Source organism: Lutjanus erythropterus, chromosome 24 (assembly GCF_056507025.1).
Source record: "Lutjanus erythropterus isolate fLutEry1 chromosome 24, fLutEry1.hap2, whole genome shotgun sequence".
NCBI lineage: Eukaryota > Metazoa > Chordata > Actinopteri > Lutjaniformes > Lutjanidae > Lutjanus > Lutjanus erythropterus.
In genome coordinates, this window is record NC_139340.1 from 4,230,571 (window position 1) to 4,250,675 (window position 20,105).

The 20,105-nt window shown below is 40.7% G+C and overlaps 1 protein-coding gene across 1 annotated transcript in view; it reads left to right on the plus strand.

Annotated features, from left to right (window-relative positions):
- LOC146304526 (activin receptor type-2A) overlaps positions 1-11,802 on the plus strand; it is a 59,213-nt gene extending 47,411 nt beyond the window's left edge. The window contains exons 5-11 of the mRNA XM_084713294.1: positions 3,905-4,048; positions 4,851-4,994; positions 7,812-7,957; positions 8,075-8,189; positions 9,192-9,330; positions 9,426-9,556; positions 10,239-11,802. Coding sequence (XP_084569420.1) covers positions 3,905-4,048; positions 4,851-4,994; positions 7,812-7,957; positions 8,075-8,189; positions 9,192-9,330; positions 9,426-9,556; positions 10,239-10,433 — 1,014 coding nt within the window. The 3' untranslated portion in view covers positions 10,434-11,802. The remainder of the gene's footprint in view (positions 1-3,904; positions 4,049-4,850; positions 4,995-7,811; positions 7,958-8,074; positions 8,190-9,191; positions 9,331-9,425; positions 9,557-10,238) is intronic.
- Positions 11,803-20,105: the final 8,303 nt, after the last annotated feature.

Below are 20,105 nucleotides of genomic sequence, written 5' to 3' on the forward strand. Positions count from 1 at the left end.
AGCTTCTGAAAGGGACACAATCACACCAAACCCACATTGTAAAGGTGCAACACTAGTGTTAGTATTAGCTTAATGTGAGCCTTTCTTGGCTTACTTAGGAGCTAATCCCTTAGCTGCAGCATTTATCAAGTGACACACTGTAACCTGAACTATACATTTACTCCCACACTGACAACTTCCTTTATTAGTTTAAGTGTCTGTTCCACTTTGAGCGGCACCTGCTCAGTCACTGTGGTAAGAAAAAGTTTGTTGGTAGCAGAAACTTTAGACTCTTCTTCTTCTTTTGGGCAAATGTTGAGTGATGCCCTCTAGTGGAAGCATTGCTTGACATCCATGCTAACATGGAGGACGAATAAAAGTATGTTGGCAGTGACTGTTTCATCGTTTGAAACAGACGTATCCATTTTTGTATATGAAGAGTGCATAAAGTTTCTTGGTTGGCTCTTTTTAAGGTCATGTCAACAACATTTTGTTTTTGATATAACCTCAAGTTTTATGGTCATATCAACAACAAGATATGACCTTAAGATATCAGTTTTGAAGCCTTAGGTCTAGAATAAGTGGCTATTGTACTTTTATGTCAAAAAATCAACCTTGGCATTTTGATTCTGTTATGCCTATGTATACTTAATCAGCACCCAAACCCAGGACAAGCCAAACCAAACCTAAAGGACCTGTTCTGATGTAATAGATGAAGGTGTAACCTGATTAGGCCATGGGAGACGGTTGAGGGTTGGGAAGAACGGCGTGAAGCAGCAGATTCTGTTTTCCTGTTTCCTGTGGTCTGCTGACTAAGTGTAATGCGCCCCCGTTTGAGGCCACGGCGCCCTGTGATCGGACAAGGGATCCGGTGACTCCCAAGGGAGGCCTGGCCGGGCCGGGCCGCCTCGTCAGGCCAAAAGCCCGGAAGACAGACAAGAGTTTCCAGAAACAATGCAGACACAAAGAAAGAAAAGAGTCCTGCACTAACTTGTTTACTGCATGGATGGTTAACTATCTAAATGGTCATTGAAATGTGATATCAGGCGAAAAAAAAAAAAAAAATCCAGAAGTTTCACGTCATTGAAATTTCCACAGAGTAAGTCTCATATATACAACACAGTGTTGTAAACAGATGTAGGCAAACATTTCTGTAAAGCTATATGTAGCAAGATGTGTTTTTTTAAAGGTGTTTTTTCAAGTTGTCAACTTGGGACTGTTTGGGTCGCTCTGTAATCCAACCTCAGAGCCATTGTGGGTTATTTTCCCCGCCATTTGGCTGGCATTCGGTGTGAAAGCTGTGTGTAGAGACAGCAGGTCTGCCTCGCAGCTCTGTGATAGTGGGAAAAACCTTTAAGTAAACACACCAGTTCCCACTCAAATCTTCCATTACCCCTTGAACTACAAGGCAGGGAGTGAAAGACACGGACTTTCTGCTCCATATTTCAATAAAGGCAACGAGAAAATTGTTTGTCCTCTATTTTTACAAAGTGCGAAATGCTACTACATTAAAGTGAGCTATACTACTGTAACCAAGAGTGAGTTGGACTGGATGAAACCTTAGCATCCCTGGGGAGAAACTGGTTAATTTTGGAAGCAAATAATGCTCTAAATATTAGGTATTAACAAGGCTAAGAGTCTGAAGTCACCCCTCTGGCTCTGTGAGAATATACAGCATGTGGACACAGCTGTGCCATGAGCTAAATGCTAACGTGCAGATGTTTATTGGCTATAATGTTTACTGTCTTATTAGTAGGAGGATTCTCGTAAGTATTGCGACTCTTTTTTTTTCTTTTTTTTTTACAGTTCATGAATTGTTGTTTTTTTTTATATATCAAAATAACTAGTGCTTGATCTGTTAGCTCAATGGTTACACATAATGGGAATTCCCACTGGCACGCTAATGGATATTAGCATCATGGTAGCTGTGATGTTATCAGGAGAACAAAGAGATAATGATGAGAATGATGTAGATGTGGACTCAAAACAAGCTGAACTGAATGTTGAACAATCAAATTGACATTGTGCCTAAAATGAAATGAGATACGTTCAGTTTGACTGTGACAACTGAGCAGAAACAGAGTTCAGAGTAATTTAGACTGAAAATTTGGAGAAACAGAAACTCCTCTCTGTTGAATGCCTACCATTGATAATGCATTAAACATGAAGACAGATTTTTAGTACTCTGTAAACTGATTTATTTTTTTATCTTAGTAGAACCAGACAAAAAGATTTACATTAATTTAAGTGTAAAATGGTGAAGACACATTTTCAGTCAAACAGTAGTATCTTCTTTTTTGTGCACTGAAGACCAAAGATCATGACCTGGCATAACATTTCAAACTGATAAAAATCAAACCCATAAATGCTACTGAATGATATACAGTTTGCTTCTGCAGCCACAATAATCTTGTCAGGACAGGCGGTAAAAGCTGCAGCCACTTCTCCTTGTTTTACTACCCGTGCAGTTAAATGATTTTTGGCTTGGCCCTGTAGCACCGCTTTGGCTCATTTTTCACAGCAGGAAGGCTCGGATATCACTAATATTTGTCTTTTAAGAACAGTTGGGTGCCAAAATGTACCTTTTTACTCCTCACACAACAACCAAAGGGAAGTCACTGGCGTGAGTGTTTCTATCTTGTCACAAACTGAGGGCATTTTATGGGAAGTTAGAAAAACAAAGCTTGGATTGACAAGCGCTTTTGATATATTGTCACGCTGCCTGAGTGGTTCCTGTGGGCCTCAGGGTCTTGAAACTTGCTCCAGCTTATCAAGCACCTTGTAAGCCTTCAGTTCAAGTAAAAACATGAACATCGACAGTGTTGCAGGGGGAGAGCTCTTTCTGTTTTTTTTACTGACAGCAACAGCAATACACAGGCATGGAGGTAAAGACGAGATTTTGCAGTGGCATATCTGGTTTCATCAAAGGCCATCAGTCATGTGCTAGACTTTCTCCTCTACCTTTTATCCTTTTGGAAATGTGACTCCCTCGTTGCATGCTTCTTTTTAACCTTCTCTCTCTGTGGCTCTCTGCGCTCGCTGTCCTTCTCTGTGAAGTCACATGTGAAAGTGATCAGCTTTAATCCCGATCACCAGCTGTGTTTAACCTACTTTAGATTTGGAACACTTGGCTTCCTTTCTTTCACTTTTGTTTATACGGGATTAGCATGAACACACCAGCGCACGCATGAGGTTTGACCTGCTGCAGGTTTGACACGACAGCTCCCTAATGTTTTCATCATTTAACCATTTTCATCACATTCCTTCATGTCATGATCAAGGTTTCCAGATCTTTCCCCCTTACCCCGCTTTGTTCCTCTGCAGCTTGTTGGATTCAAACTGGCAACCTTCCAGTTACAGTCCTGCTTCTGTAAACCCAAGCAAGTGCAGCCCTGAGGGGTTTAATTGAATTTAAAATGAATTAATCCAAACCCTGCTTGGTATGCTGCGTCCTCACTGCCAAAAAACTTCACAGTAATAATAATACTGAACTTAAACATGCAGCAGACTTTCCAAACTGCTTCAACAATCAAATAAAGCAAACAACAGATCCATAAAATAAAGAAAGCAAGTTAAAAATGAAAAAAGAATGAGGCACCACAGCATAAAAGAAGAAGAAGAAAAAGGCAAAAAAAAAAAAACAGTACACTGGCAAAAAGACTTATAGGAGAGCATCATCACATAAAAGCGAGTCTATAAATGTAATTTGTAAGATGTGATTTAAGATGTGAAGATGATAGTGATTCTGCTGGCCTAAGCTCCTCAGGCACGTTGTTGCTGAGCCAAAAGCCCGGTCACCTTCAGTGTAAGCCAATGCTATTTTAATGCTCTACAAAAAAAGAATAAAGAATAACACTGTCCTCTCTGTCTCTTTTTTTTCTTTCTCTTTCCTCTGCCCTCTCTCTCCCTCTCTTTCTCTGTGCAGGATCCCGGGCCCTCGCCCCCGTCCCCCGTTTTGGGACACAAACCGCTGCAGCTGATTGAGGTGAAAGCCAGGGGGCGCTTTGGATGTGTGTGGAAGGCGCAGCTGCTGAACGAATACGTGGCCGTGAAGATCTTCCCAATCCAGGTACTAATACTAGACCAGCTATTCAAAAACTTAAGAAATAAATATGAAAATCTTCTGCAGCCGACCCACACCTTTAATCACAGCTCTGATCAACACACAAGACTGATCGTAACCAATATGGTAACAAATCAGATTATTTATTATTACTTCTCTTGTACATGTGCATGCGTTGTGTTCACCACAGTTTCATACTAACAAAGGGAATTTCCACTGATGAATCATGATATAAAGTCTCTCAAAGTGTATGGTTCAACAAAACAAAATGCTTGGCTAAAAACAAGGCTTGCCTAATTTATAGGCCACGACGACCACAGAGAAGTTTTATTTCATCTTGATGCAGAGCATCTGCAGAGTAATTTCGTCCCCAATATGCTATGATCCACTAAAGTTGGTCGTGATATCAGATGAAAAATCTCTGTTTTTGTTACCTTTGCCATCTGTATCCTCACAGCTGGAGCAAAAGATACCTCATTGGCCACCGCTGTATGTCACCGCTATACATCAAAATATTGGAGAGGGGAGGAACTGATTTTCATGAAATTTTGTTTCTTATAATCGTGAGAAATTAAACATGATAATGATGATTTACATCATCCACAGAGCAGATTGCCCATACATGATTCAGCCACAGACTAGGTTTCCTCGTTCCAATACTTATTTCACACTTAATGTTATATTTAATCATTTCTAACACTAATTGTCACAACCTGGCTTCTGTAAGCTATATTTGATATCTATGTTGATTGTGTGTGGCTCTGATAATAGCGATAACATCTGTATCCGTCTCTCTGCTCTCGTCCAGGACAAGCTGTCTTGGCAGAACGAGTATGAGATCTACAGCGTGAGCGGCATGAAGCACGACAACATCCTCCACTTCATCGGCGTGGAGAAGAGGAACAACAACCTGGACCTGGAGCTGTGGCTCATCACCGCCTACCACGACAAGGTACAGTATTCTGACCAGGATGGAGTTCTATACCACCAGCAAACTGCCAGATTTATTCTTTTATTTATTGATTCATTCTTTGTTTTATAACATGAAGTATGTGTGCTGAAGGTTTTTGATTCCTCCTGCATCCTCTTCACCTAAACAGTACATGTGAGTCAGGCTAATTCACTGACTTGAAAAAGTCTAAAATTTGATTAAATAAGCTTCTAAACTTGGTTTAAACCTGCTAAACTACGGTAGCTTTAACTCAACACTTCTGCAACTGACAGAGACATTAGACAGGTACACTGTGAACTAAGGAAGTCTGGGGAAATGCCTACTTATAGGAAGTGTACATAAAGACCTTAGAAAGTTTGTGAGAGAGCTGACATGGACTTGGTGATTGCACATTGTTTACCGTGCGTGTAAACAAATTCTCTGGTTTCCCGCCTGATATATTTTCTACTACTAACCAGGTTGTTTGTGTGGCAGCTGTTTGTGTTTGTGTGGCAGCTAAACATTGAAAAAGGGGGAAAAACATGCATAAAACCTCCACATTGTATTGATTCTCTTTGGTGCCTTAAGAGCTAATCCATAATTACAATATACTTCACGCTGTTTTTTCTTTTTAAAGCCTTGTTTATCCAGAGAAGGTGGACTCGAGCTTTGTTAGCCCCGCCGCGCTTCAATCACCCTCTCAACCACAGTCTTTGGAGCATTCGGGGCTTTTAAGTGCCTCTGTGTTTTGAGGGTCATTACCGACGAAGTGGGGAGTGACTGTGGTACGCTTGACTTGCTTGAATTTCCCAGCTAGGCAACGAATTTGAATCAGTGCTTAAAGAAACCGTCTCTGCGTGAATAAAAGGTTGAAAAATTAAAGGTTGTGATGGGTGTGGCGGTGAGCCTTGAACCCGATAATACAACTCTAAGTAAGCCACTTAACTCACAAGTGCTACTTTTGATTTGTAGAAGCTCTCCAAGTAGAAATAACATTGATGAGATTTGTTTTGAAAGGAGTTTTAGGAAAGGTCATCCTACCAGTAATATATCAGAAACACTGTTTAGTGCCTTGTCAGGCATGCACTGTAATTATTTTGTAAGCACAAGACTGTAGAGGAAACTTTAGCTGACAAAAAGCTCTTCCTTCCTGCCATTTTTTCAGAGCAGGTGTCAAAGTCAGTTTGGGCTGAAGCTCGGCTTGTGTAACACAGCTGGAACACTGATTGCAGAGTTCAGCGTCTCCCTGACAGCTGATTTATTCCTCCATGTTTGAAGCATCTGAGCAGCTTCATGCCTTGAGATGTGCAGCATCCGTAGCATGTAGCGGCTTGCTGTGAGGATATAAGCACCTCCGAAACTCCCTGGATTTGAATCTTTTTCAGCAGTTACCTCATATAACCCCACTTCAAAAAATCCAAACTGCCCCTTAATGAACATCTCTACAGGGGAAATTGCCTTATCTGCCCCTCGCTTATTCTCAATGTAACAGAAATGAACACAACACTGAAAAAACTGAACTAACTGAGGTGTAAGCACACATTGGAAAGCATTTATCCAAAAGCAGGCTGATTGAACTGATCACATCCTTTCTCCATCTGTTGGAGCTGCCTGCCCTCTAGTGGTCCTTCCACCAACTACATCTGTCTTTGGTCCCACCAGAAGTGACCTTGTATAATATTGACATACATTATGTAAGAACAAAGATGTTGCGTAAAGGATGAAAGATGGAACAGATGCAGCTTGAGCATTACAGTTGCCATAAATTTCTGCTTCAGAGCCAATTCTATTTTTCTTTACAGCGATATTTAATATAAATGTCCTCAGATGTGACCAGAATCTAAGGATGCTCAACATGCATACAAAGACAGAATTTCCTGGCAGCTGTCAGCTGATGAAAGATGTGTCCCTGCAGAGTAAAATAGCACAGAAACCTTCTGGAAATTTAAGCTGATAAAGAGCTCAGCAAGCTTCCTCTTGATAAATGGAGATTAAAGAACAAGGATCAAACAGCACAATAACAAGGAGATAAATTAACAGCTTTAATCAGAGCTCTGTTATTCACCGTGAACAATAAATGTGCAGGATGTTGGCTAAATGACAGAGGTGACCAACGGATTTGACTGTGGTCTGGATTATAAACTTTATTTATCACTGAAATATCAACCTCTCATAGTCATAAATTCAAATATTGAATTGTTCAATCAAGCAAAAGTCTGATTGCTGCAACCATTGCTATAAAGAAATTCTTTTATTGCTGGCGAGTCCCTTGTGAAATACAATACTACCCACAAGCTTTAGTGAATTTCCATCCATTAGGGACATTGCTGTTACCATGGAAACCAATCCAGCCATCACCATACTCTTATTAAGTGTTATTTATTCTCGCATGATTGTCGAGTCACTTTCTTCACATCAGCCACATTTCTACATGTGTTCAGCAGGTCTTTTCTCTGGGGGAATAAACAAACTATTGAATTATATTCAATAAATATAGAAAATTATTGAGGGAGTTTGGTGTTGGCATGTTATTTTGCTGTAAAAATAAACAAATTGTGAAATATATTTAATAAAAGCAGCAAATTATTCATTTTGTGTTGGCATCTCATATATTATACAGATAATTATTTACTTTCTTTATAGTCAAGAGAAGGCAGACATCTCTGCAGCTCACACCAATTTAAATTAATAAATAGTACAGCAGGTAAGAGAAAAAAAATGTGTATTTTTGATTGTGGGGTGAAATGTCCCTTTAAAGCCTACCAGCATTTTTGAAAATGTCTCTATAGAAAATGGCTCTGAACCTCCGATGTCTCTTTTCTCTCCGTGTTCACCCAGGGCTCGCTGACAGACTATCTGAAGGCTAATGTGGTGTCGTGGAACGAGCTCTGCCACATCGCTCAGACAGCAGCCCGCGGCCTCGCCTACCTCCACGAAGACATCCCGGGACACAAGGACGGACACAAGCCCTCCATCGCTCACAGGTACGAGAATATCTGTGAATTTATCAGCTTTTATCGAGACAAGCTTGGATTCTGGCTGCAGGAGTTCTCCACTCTGTTAGACTGACTATACTTTCCTCGTTTCTTTTTCTGTTCCAGGGACATTAAGAGTAAGAATGTGCTGCTGAAGAATAACCTGACAGCCTGTATAGCTGACTTCGGCCTTGCCCTGCAGTTTGAAGCAGGAAAATCAGCAGGAGACACACATGGACAGGTACAGTTTACAGTTAAAGGTTAAAATATTAATGGAAAAATCCCCACAACTGCAGCATAATTTCTTAATGTCCTAATCTACCTTATATTATCCGTCTAGTAATAAGATGATGGTGCAATTTGAAGCCAAAACAGATAAATTATGTAAATTGAACTCCTTTACCAGCCTTGGACTTCACTCGATGCCTTTATATGAGCAAAGTTTTGTTTCAAGAAGACAAAAAAACACTATAATGTGTTCAGTTAAGTTAACTGAGTGCCAGTGTCACTTAGAGTGATTCTCATTGTTGGAAAAAAAACTTTCAAAAGAGATCAAAACCATTTATGTACTCCAAATGACTCAAGCTCAGCTTTCATTTTACTTTGGGTGTACCTGTGATGGGGGTTTTCAGTTTATTTTGCATACATTTACAGGACAGGAAAGAGGTTTTTAATTTTAATGGTGTTTGACTGGATACAGTAGAGACCTATGTACTGTAGGGAATGTTACTGAGTCACCATTATTAATATTGATGAGTGAAAATGCCTCACAGCGCCTATGGGTGGCAGTGCGGGCAAACAATGTAGTAAAGGAGATCTGTTCCCTTTCTTTCACAGGCCTCAAAGATGTGGAAAATACTGTTAAATAGTTGAAAACATCTGAGGGTGATAACAAATTTATCATTCCCAGTTTATCAGTTTACAGATCCCCGAATGAATCTCATCTGTCTTGTTTCTGTTTTGAGTCAAAGAGCCAAAAAATATTCAAATAAAAGCAGAGTTGTGTGCTTTTTATTTGAATATTAAAAAAATAAAACTGGCTGAAATCCTGTCATTTGAACTGATTCACTGTTTTGGTTTGATGTATCTGCCAGCTAAGCAACAACACCCCTCGATGACAGGCATCACTTTTCGCCGTCTCAGCCCATCTGTGAGCTGCGTCATGACTTTCCTCTTCCTCACTGCAGCTGCTTCATTTTCTCCCTCTGTCCTCATGGTGACCTTTCACCTCTTCACCCTGTAGGTGGGAACGCGGCGCTACATGGCTCCTGAAGTCCTGGAGGGCGCCATCAACTTCCAGCGCGACTCCTTCCTGCGCATCGACATGTATGCATTCGGCCTCGTGCTCTGGGAGCTCGCGGCGAGGTGCACCGCCGCTGACGGTGAGTCTGATGCATCAACGGCGTGTCCAGGTGCGTGCTTTGTGACGTTTCTCCAAACTGACTTTAATTCTGGACGTGTGGTTGTGCGTTTGCAGGCCCAGTGGATGAGTACATGCTCCCGTTTGAGGAGGAGGTGGGTCAACATCCGTCTCTGGAGGACATGCAGGAGGTCGTCGTTCATAAGAAGCTGAGGCCCTGCCTGCGAGACTGCTGGCAGAAACACACGGTGAGCAACGAGGAGAGTGTTTTTCTAAAGAGGTTGGGCCTCATTACAGAAAAAAATCTGTTTTCATTTTCATTATCAATTAATCTGCCTATTATTTTCATAATTGATCGTTAAAAAAAAAATGTGAAAATGCTTATCCTAATTTCCCTGAGCCTAAAAAGTGATGTTTTCAAACTGCTTCTTTTGTCCAACCAACAGTCCAAAACCCAAAGACTCTTCATTTACTCCAGTCAGACTGGAGTCAGCTGACCACTCCACTTCCATCACAGTTAGTTAATTTTTGAGACTCGGTTTGTATTGATATTGATGCAAGAAGAATCAGATGAGTCCTCCTCTTCCTTCTCACTCTGAAGGCACCAACTCTCACCTAAACTTCCCAACATGTGTGAACACATCTGACACAGACAGTTTCTTAATGTGTGCTGCGTGTGTGAAAGGGCACGGTCGGACGATGTCTCGACTTGATTCTCAGTGTATGCTCCAGAGTGGATATGTAAAAAAACGGCTTCTGACTGTGTTTAAATCTGATGTAAGCAGTTCCTGAGAAGTTCAGGATTGCAATGCAAGCATGGAGGGGGCTAGAGACTAAATAATGTTCTAGTTTTGCGAATTCTGAGCATCTTTGGAAAATATTGCACAATTTAAATCTCAAACCAACTAACTCTGATCCCCGCTCTCTCAGGGTCTGGCCATGCTGTGTGAAACCATCGAGGACTGCTGGGACCACGAGGCTGAGGCTCGCCTGTCCGCCGGCTGCGTGGAGGAGCGCATCGGCCAGATGCAGCGCCAAGCCCCCATCATCGGCCCGGAGGAGATCGTCACTGTCGTCACCATGGTGACCAACGTGGACCTCCCGCCCAAGGAGTCCAGTTTATGATCGGCCGGCCGACCGACACCGCATGAGCTCGCAGCGGAAACACGGATCAACACAAGGGGATGAGCAGCCGACCCTGGTTGGTTGGCGTTTGCCGTAGTGTTTGTTTTTTCCTTCCTTTTTTCTTTTCCGTTTTTATCTTGTTTTGTTTTGTTTTTTTTGTTCTTTTAAGTGCGGGCCGCTACTCGCGTTCAGGAAACACCCTGCGCCCACCTCACCACATCAGTTGATATCCACCTCATTTTGATATGTGTGCCTGAGGATTTAAAACATTTTAAAACGGTCGAAAACTCTCTTTTCATCCCGCAAAAACGATTCAGGATATTAACGACGAGTGATTAGTGCTGACATGCTGGGACACTTTTATCATGTATTGTTTTTGTATACATACACTCACATATACAGGAGGTTCGACCTGTCCTGTTCTGCTCGGTTTTCTACAGAGAGAAGAAGAAGATCCGACGGAGAAATTTCACAGAACTCTCAGTGCATTTTAGTGTAAAAAAGTTTAAAAAAAAGAAAAAAGACGAGCACCTGGCTCTGGATACATTTGCTGTTTTCTCTCGTGTGCGTTTTTTTGAAGAAACGACTATCGTTCTGCCAATAAGCAACGGCTTCTGAATGTTTATAGTGTAATGCTGCTGTACATAGTGTATTATGGACCCAGACAAACTTGGTAATCAAGCTTATTTTAAAGGGGTGAGGGGGAAGGGGGGAGGGGGGTCCATTTTCAAGCATTACGACGATAAAAACCATAAACCTCCTTCAACCAGGTATACCTCACTTCAGATGGACACAGTTTAAATTAGTCCCTCTCCCTGTTCACAGTCATAGCTCACACTTTTCCACCAACCTTGGCTCTTTGACATCCAAACAACCTGCTGTCCGCCGTGACACTCATGGGTAATGTAGTCAGCAAAGCCTCGATTATACATGGCCATACATACACAAGTGTTTCTCCCTTTTTCCTCCCCTTTTTTTTTTTAATCAGTCTCATGTTTAGTTTTGACTTTTGACTGAATAACTTACTCCTTTTTGTTAGTTTTGTTCATGTTCTTCAGTTAAATGGGAAAAAATAAGATTACCCCCATGATGAAGTTGTCGTTTAAAGTGATTTTTCCGTTTTTGGTTTGCCGTGTCAGTTGTCAACGGTGTAATAAAAATAATATCTATCACTGACAAGCCTAATTTTTGGCCGTGAGATCTGGATATACAGTATATGTATTTATATCTCTCTGGATTAGCGCTGGGTACCAACTAAAGATACCTTTTGATGGTATTAAAACGCTTCAAAAAGCATCAAACTCTTCTTGTTCTATCAGTTATATTTGGTCTGATTCGATTTAACAAAATAAATCCAACTCCACATTGAGGTATCAGATTTGAAGTGCGGTTTTTAAGGAGGTACCCAGCCCTACTTTGGATTTATTACCTGTATTTAGCTGAGCCAGCTTGCTTTTGATTTGATTGCACACATCTTTTCTTTTTTTGGATTACTATCAAGAGTTTTCTGCTCTCTTTTGATACACCTCAGGAATCTTTGCTACTCACCACCTCCTCCTCCTCCTCCTCCTCACAATCCTCCACCCCTTCCTCCTCATCCTCACCTGTCTCGGACTGGAATACCTCCTCTCTCGCTGTTTCTTACGCTTCCTCTCGCTCTCATTCTTGCCTCGTCTTGACTTATGGGCGTTTAGCCGTGCTGTTGTGCTCAAAAACTGTTGTTTTTTTGAACTGGTCCAGATTTAATCTTAACACTAAGCCCTTTCATCTCTTCTGTCTCTAGAACCAGTCAAAACTTGGTCAGTAAGTTAGCAGGATTTTCCAGTCCCTTTAGAACAGGGATCTCAACTGGCCCGCGACATGAAAATATAATAATATAATCCGGTTCACAAAATTTGTTTATTTTATTCCCTTTTCTACTTGTTTCATACCAATTCAAACTACCCTTTGAATACAATTGAAATTTAAACAATTATTTTTAAAAAATAAAAATGGATGTAATTCTGAAAGATTACATGATGTCATTCGTTTGATATTATATGTCCAGAAAAGTGTTCATTTATTGGCAAACTGGTGGCAGAGCGAATAAGCAAATCAAGAAATGACATTTATAATTATTTACATCGCTGCTGACAATGTCGTCCCCCAATGAGATCTATAATACCAAAAGTGGCCCTAAGCCAATTTGAGTTTGAGACCCATTAAAGGAGACATATGCTCAGTTTTTTGGGTTCATATTTTTAATTGGGTGGTCTTAAAGCATAAGTTTAGAGGTTTTAATATTTTTCTTATACTGGCCTCTGAAACACCATGTTAAGCTCCTGCCCCACATCCTGCTCTAATTGGTCATATTTTTGAGATATTTTGTATAATATGTGACCAAATCCATCTTGTCTGGCCTTAACCTCGAAAGCTAACTTTCCACCCAAAGCCTCCAGAACTTCACGAACCAGGAACTTTTCTTCAAGGATCTAAAAGGCTCCTTCAGCCTGTTGTTGTCTGTGTTTACACTGCAGTCTAAGGATCTGCGATGAAAAAGCATCTTTTTTGGGGGCATCATTATTTTTGCGACACTGCAACAGCAGTAAGTGTACGAGGTTTGTCAACGGCCCATCTGTCGTTGGCTTTCTTCTGTTAGTCCATGCTGATGTGTCGAAGCAGATTGGGCAAAAAACTGATTTGGGACAACAGATTTTTATAATTAATGGCTGAAATAAAATGCTGCAATCCCCAATCCAAAGTTCCCGTACTTTTTGAAAGTACTACCCCCCGACCAAGGACTTTGTGGGGGTAAAATAATGACCACTGAACTTCATTTAGACCCTGGTCCTTGCAGTGGAAATGGTGGAAAGTTCCTAGTCCCTGTGGAAAGTTCCTGTGGTGGAAACACTGTTTTAGTTTGTCAGTTTATCAAATGTACAACCTGTTCTAAGATGAACAGATTCAAGATTTTTCCCAAAATAAGTGGGTGTTGGGAAAAGAGGAAAAACTGCCAGTGTGTCTTCACACAGAGCTGAATTTAATGTTTTTGAAATCCTGCTGACACTAACCAAACGACCACACGACTTAACCACGTTTAGACGAGCTGAGGCGAGGCATCTCTCTTTCTCTTTCGTCCTGGTGCCATCTCTACGTATCCATATTAGTTACTCTTGTAGATGTCAGGCAAAACGGATGTATCTGTCATTGTCGTGAAGGCGGCAATGACATTTTTGAGTCTTTATTTCCTCTGAGGGACATTGAACACTGGTGCCGGCAGACCTGCAGTCTCTCCTCAAGCTTTGGGAAGGTTTCACAGGACGCAGTTTAAAATCAAGCTTTTTTTTTTAATCAAGTTTTGCAGTTGGAAATACTTAAAACATAAAGAAACTTCTTTCTACCAAACCATTTCACATTCAGGGCAATACATAATTATGCTTTCTGTATAACATGCCTAGCAAAGACTGTACTGTAGTGCTCAAGCCCACAACAATTTTTCCTTCCAGATACCAAGTCTGATACCTGAACTTTGTGTATCAGCCAGTATTGCTGTCATTGTTGCTAGAAAGTACCAGGGTGCTCCCCATCCCAGTATTTTGAGCCATGTTAGAGGCATTTTCAATACTGCTGCCAGCATCAGAACAACCCTAGAAATAAGAGATAAATAAGGAGTAAAATACTAAAACATAAAAGTGATTAGTGATCATTTCTCGACAAGGGAGTCAAAGCAAATCCTGCTGTTCTGCACAGCAAACAGTCGAGTCTAAAATTGAGCAAAATGTTTGTTGTGAGCACTCTTGCATATTTTAACTAGTTTTTTTCATAATTTTTCCCAATTACTGACCTTACAAGGCCATTTTTCCACCAAATAATCCAGGAACTAGAAGAACTAAAGGGTAAAGGATCAGAAACTGTTCCTTGAGAAAGTTTGCATTTGCTTTCCTGCTGCATCTCTAAAACAGTGAAGATTAGGTTAATCAGGAGGAAGTGACAGAAGAACAAGTTGGAGATAATATTTAATCAGTACTGCAACAACACCGCAAACCTGAAGGAAGTTGAAGCCATCATCTTGTTATTTACATATTGTAGCACGAGTACGATATTTGCATCGATATCGCTTCCTTTTGCTGCTGCTGTTTTTCGATTAACTGCTATTCAAAAACAGCCATTCTCCAAGATCCTCACGAAGCTTAAAACAGTCAGGGACGATCAGTACTGCAAAACCCCAGCAGCCCTTCAATAAGTACTACCTCACTCGCAGGGATCTCTTTGGGGTAGAAAGTATGGCAAATAAACCAAAACCATCACCAGATTTCTCCAGTGGAAAAAGAGATGGGTTAGAATTAAAAGTTCCAGTTTCTTGGAGTAACCTCTAATTTCTTCCCATAAGTTTGAGATAACCGACAGAGGCAAAATAAAGCTAAAAAAGACAGACGTTTCCTCATTTTTGCCAGTTCTGGGAGTTTTTTTCCACTACTGTATGAGACTGAACAACAGTATAAGGTTGTGTCTTGAAGGGGATCCTTGAAAGGTTTTTTGAGATTAATCATTTTAACCCAAACTAGATCTTTTCCTTACCCTAACAAGGTGTTTTCCATGCCTAATTTTCAAAAGAAAGCCAAACAAAGAAAGATGTAGACATCTCACAAGAGTTTTGCAAAGTATGGGTTCCCTTCTCGACATGACCACAGCAGAAGGCTTCTTTTTCAAGGTTCATTGTGCAGGATTTAGTGGCATCTAGTGGTGAAGCTGCAAATTGCAACCAACTGAACAAAAATTGCCTCACCCTCGCAATGTTTTCCTTGTCTGTTCTGGGCTAGTTTAGAAGCTGTTAGGAATGTAAAGCAAAAATACCAGTGTTACTCTTTTTGTCCCCAAGTTTGCATCCTCAAAAGCAAAACTTGCCCACCAGTATTTCTGCAGCCAAGTGAATTTTTAAAAACTGCCTCCAAATGTTGGTTGGTTACCTGCCAAAGTGGCTGGTAGAGTCGACAAACCTACCAGCCACAGCAAAAAAAACAAACAAAAAAACGTGCCAGCGTCTGGTTGGCGGTCACATCCCAGTACTGTAGGTAGACGTTGTCGACGATGTTCAGTGTTTGACGGCTTGAGTTTAAACTGCAAAACTTGAGAAACCGACCCAAACCGACAAATACCATTCAGGGATTCAGTACTATGCTTTTCTAAGTTCTCGCGAGTTATATGCAACCAGTGCCGCAAACTACCCTACACTTCTGTAGGATCAGCTGCAGGAGTGACTTTCAATATACACACACACAAATAACTTGTAGCATTTTAATTTTTTTTTTTAATCCGTGACCTTGCATATTGATATGTTGTATTTATTTTTTAATTTACAGGCCTGAGGTTTTGGGGATCAGAGCTCAGGTGCAACTCGGAATAACGTTGTAAGAGTTGGCACGATTTGTGGTTGTTGTTCGGGGGGGTTGGGGGTGGGTGTTTGGTTGTAATTCAGGAAATACTTTCATTAATTCAAAAAGAAAAAGATATAAACTGTAACATGCTTCTTTCTATTCAGTCTATGGACAAAACGACCGAGAATGAATGTTCTTCAGACTCCTGGATTCCAGTATTGTGTGTTCTTTGATGGATTGAGCCCGGCCCTGTGTAACTTTTAGAGGGCTTTGCGTTGGGCTGGTTTCGTGTGATTGTGCCCTGTCGCTGTAGAAACTGGTAAAGCTGACACACTCTGAGGTCCATTCATACACCTCTTGGTTTGACCGTTAACCTCCTGAAGATGTGAACCTGCTCTAAGGGCAATGAATTTGGCAGGATGACCATGTGGAAACAGAACAGGAAAAAAAAAAAGACAATGAAGGCAAATTTTGTCTTTTATTTGATAGCTGATTATGAAGCTCCCAAAGAACAGTCCTCTTGTACCAAAAAACATTGGATTCTAGCCTTTCCGTTGCTTTGGCCCGTCTTCAAATCTTGATGCAGTGCCTAAATTTCCAAGACAACACACTATACGTTCCAGGTTTTAACCAAAACAACCCAGTACCAAGTAGTATCAAAACTGAGTTAGTAACTGAATTACTCTATAGTAAAAGTAACTAGTTACCAGGGAAAGTAACTATTTCCGTTACTTTAAAAAGAAGTTGTTGTATGTCAAAGAATTTGAAAAATGCTCTGCCATCATATCCCTCTGCATCTGTTTTGCGTGTGTGTTTGCCGCACGCGCTGTTCCGGTTTGTGTGTGAAAACACCGGCTCTGATTGGCTTACCATGACACATGACTCTAACCCTCAGCCAATCACAATCACTTCTATCGCATCTGTCCAGGGGGTGCATTCAGGTAGCCTCGTCCCCCTCCTCCTCCTGTCAGCCTCAAAGCGTCTGCCGTCCTCAAGATGGAAGCAGCATTCTTGCTGGCTGACAGTGGGGGATGGGAACGAGGCTAGCATTCAGGTGTAGCAAACACAGAAACGTTAGCAAGCTTTGGAAAGCATTGTCTAATTGAATGAGCGGGGACAAACAGCCTGGAGTCATAAGAAGTACGTGCGCTATTCTCGAACCTGAACGCACCCCAAGTCTTGGATGACAAATAAACAGAGCAGAGTAGACTCGCTACGGCTGGTAGTTTCTTCAATTTATTCACAGTAAGTAACGCACCGCTTTTGACCGTCAGTAACGGTAATAATTAGTTAGATTACCCCGTTAGTGAAAAAATAACGCCATTACGTAACGGCGTTATTTATAACGGCGTTATTCCCAACACTGGTCCACTGCTGCAGCAGTTACAACCCATAAAGACCGTGGTGTGGTGACACTAAGCATATTTGACAGGTTTGGCAGTTCAGATGGGGAAATGCCACTGAATAACTGATTAATATAATAATATAATATATATATATAATATATACATATATAATAATTAATAACTGATTGTTATCACTATAAAGGCTCATGTATGCCCCCTTTACATACAAAACCATCACTGCTGACGTACTTCCATGTGTCCTTTTCATTGGCAAGGATGTTGAGCAGTACATCCACTAGAAGACACCACTCAGAGTCAAAAGTTAAGTCAAAGAAGAAGAAGAATCGAAAGTTTCTGACAACAAACATGACGACACTGGAGGGGGTTGTACCTCTTGAGAAAGAGGCAAAAGCGACGGCAGCTTTGTAAAATAATTGACGACCAACATCATTTCCAGCACGTTTAGATTTTTAAAATTTCTTCATTGTATGCTGTGGTCATGTCTAGCTTGAACGATTGGCTACCCTGCTACACATCCCCCACTACAACTACCAGTGGTGCTGCTCCATTTCGTCCATCCGTAAGCTGTTAGAAAAATGCAAAAATGTTGATGAACACGATGATGATAACGTTTAGCATCCAGTCCTTAAGAGGACTGGTAAAAGCTACTCTGAGGAAGAGGAAGAGTAAAACGTTTGTTGGAGGAGGTTGTAATAATATACCTCTTGAGAAAAAAGCAAAAGGTGGGCAGTGTGGTCACTGGCAGAGTATTTTTTTTCATTAACTAACTGATGACTGTCATTTCCAATACTTTTTGGTTTTGAACTAATGGCTGTACTGCTACACTGCACTGTATCTAACATTTAGCATAAATGAGCCTCAAGGAGACATGGCATTGGTACTGGTATCCTCATTTTTTTAAATGATTACATTTAGATAAATTCATCTGAGCCTGCATCCAGATGTGAACACCTCAAACACTTGGTTAAGGCGAGACAATCTTGTCAACCATTTTGTCAATCACTTTTCTTCCCCTCAGGTCTTGACTATCTTAGCAAACCAATTCTGACTCAGTTATGGTCTTAAGAATGGTCCAGTTTAAAGTCATTTAAAAGTGTATGAATGGGTTTTCCTCAGCATGCGGGCTTTACGGTCTTCTATCTCGACTTCCTCCAGCCCAGCACCTCACATTGCTGTGCATATAAACTACCAGTGAAACATTTGTGTCTTGTTGCCCCCACTATTTTAAGCAGTCTAGGCTCTGTACAGACATGAGAACATAAATACCTGTATCAACTATATACTCTGAGCTGAATCTTTATAAGTGCGTGTTGAACTTCAGTGTTTCCTCTACATTCATTTATATTTTTCTTGTGTTTTGACGTCGGCAGCAGGGCTCGGCCCGGCTGCATAAAAATTGTCCTTCACTATGCGAAAAATAACTTGAGCTTTGTGTAAGCTAAAAGCTAGAGGCTCATTGGAGTACTTTGTAAGAAACCCAAGGAAGCACTTAAGGAAATGATGAACATTAAGCCCAAGGCGTTCCTCAGGGCGCCTGTTCGGTTCCCCTGACGGTTGCATTTTGAAGAACCCCTGAAGCTCTTTAAGAGCAGTTGCAATACTCCCATATGTGACAATGCAATCACCCACTACAGGTATTTCATTCCAGCATCTTGATCTCCTGCTTTTTCCCACTTGTTGGTAAGAATTTTAGAGGAAACATTGAACTCCAATGACCTCGCCGCCAAGACCGTCTTGGCAGCAGGATAAGTCTGGTTGCCAGGCTTGAAATTTCTACTAAAAAAAAAAACAAAAACACTACAAGCATTTTTTGACCCCACATTTCTCGAGGCTCTCGAGTTGCAGCGCTGATCAGGATCCGCCAACGCCGCCTCTAATGGTAGTGATGCTCACAAGGTTTCTGGTTTTCAAGGCTGGGAGAAGCTGATCATTTAAGTGGGTTGTATTTAAAAAAAAAGAAGATGAAATAGTCTTGTTTCTTTACTCCTGATACATGTGACTGTAAGTTTTATGTTACTGACAAAAAATGTGAAAAAAAGGAAAAGAAAGCAAGGTCTGTAATTTCAAACTGGACTAGTAGAACAAAAGCATCCCGCTAGAGAGTTTTTACCAGCTGCAGGGGTTCTCAGCTTGACCTCTGACCTTTGACCTCCCAGTGAAGGGACATGGGAGGATTAGAGAAACAGAGAATTCCCTTCGAAAAGTATTAAAAATCTTCAGAAACCCTGGATACATTATGACAGAGGAGGCAACATTGATCCCTGATCAGCACTGCGACTCTTGGCTAATGGTTTTTATCAGCTGAAGTGATCCACGTGATGTAAATAAATGTGTTTTTAGATTGTGACCCCTGATGTTTTTCTTTCTTTCACTGACACAATCACATGTCTGTTTGTCTGATAACTGCAGTTACGTGCCCTTTATTTGACAGGTTTCCCATTTCACTGGAAGTTTCCCAAAAAGTCCAAGTAAATATTCAGTAATCATTTCTTTATTATTTGAAATGTTGTTGTTCTTACATGTTAAATTCCTTAGCTGCTGACTGGGGCTGCAACAGTATGAGACTTCCACCATATGATAACTAAAGATATTTCATTATCAGTTACAGTGACTCTTAATGTAACCAGTAATGAAAAATATTATACTGTGTACCAGCTAAAAGACTCTCTAGGTTAGGCTAGCAATTAAAAAATATGAAGGACCTGTAAAGTGTTCCCAGGAGAATAAGCTACTTCACAGAATAATGTTTTACATCCAAAACAAACACTGACTTAATGAAATATCAAAAATGGAGTTTAAGTTAAAGATGTTTCTTTCCAGATACCAGTATTTTCAAAAATGGTGATGGTGAATCATAATTATGAGATAAAAAAAATTATAATTACAAAGTAAAAAGTTGAAATCATTAGATAAAACTTTGTACTTGAGATAAAAAGTCATAATTATTAGGT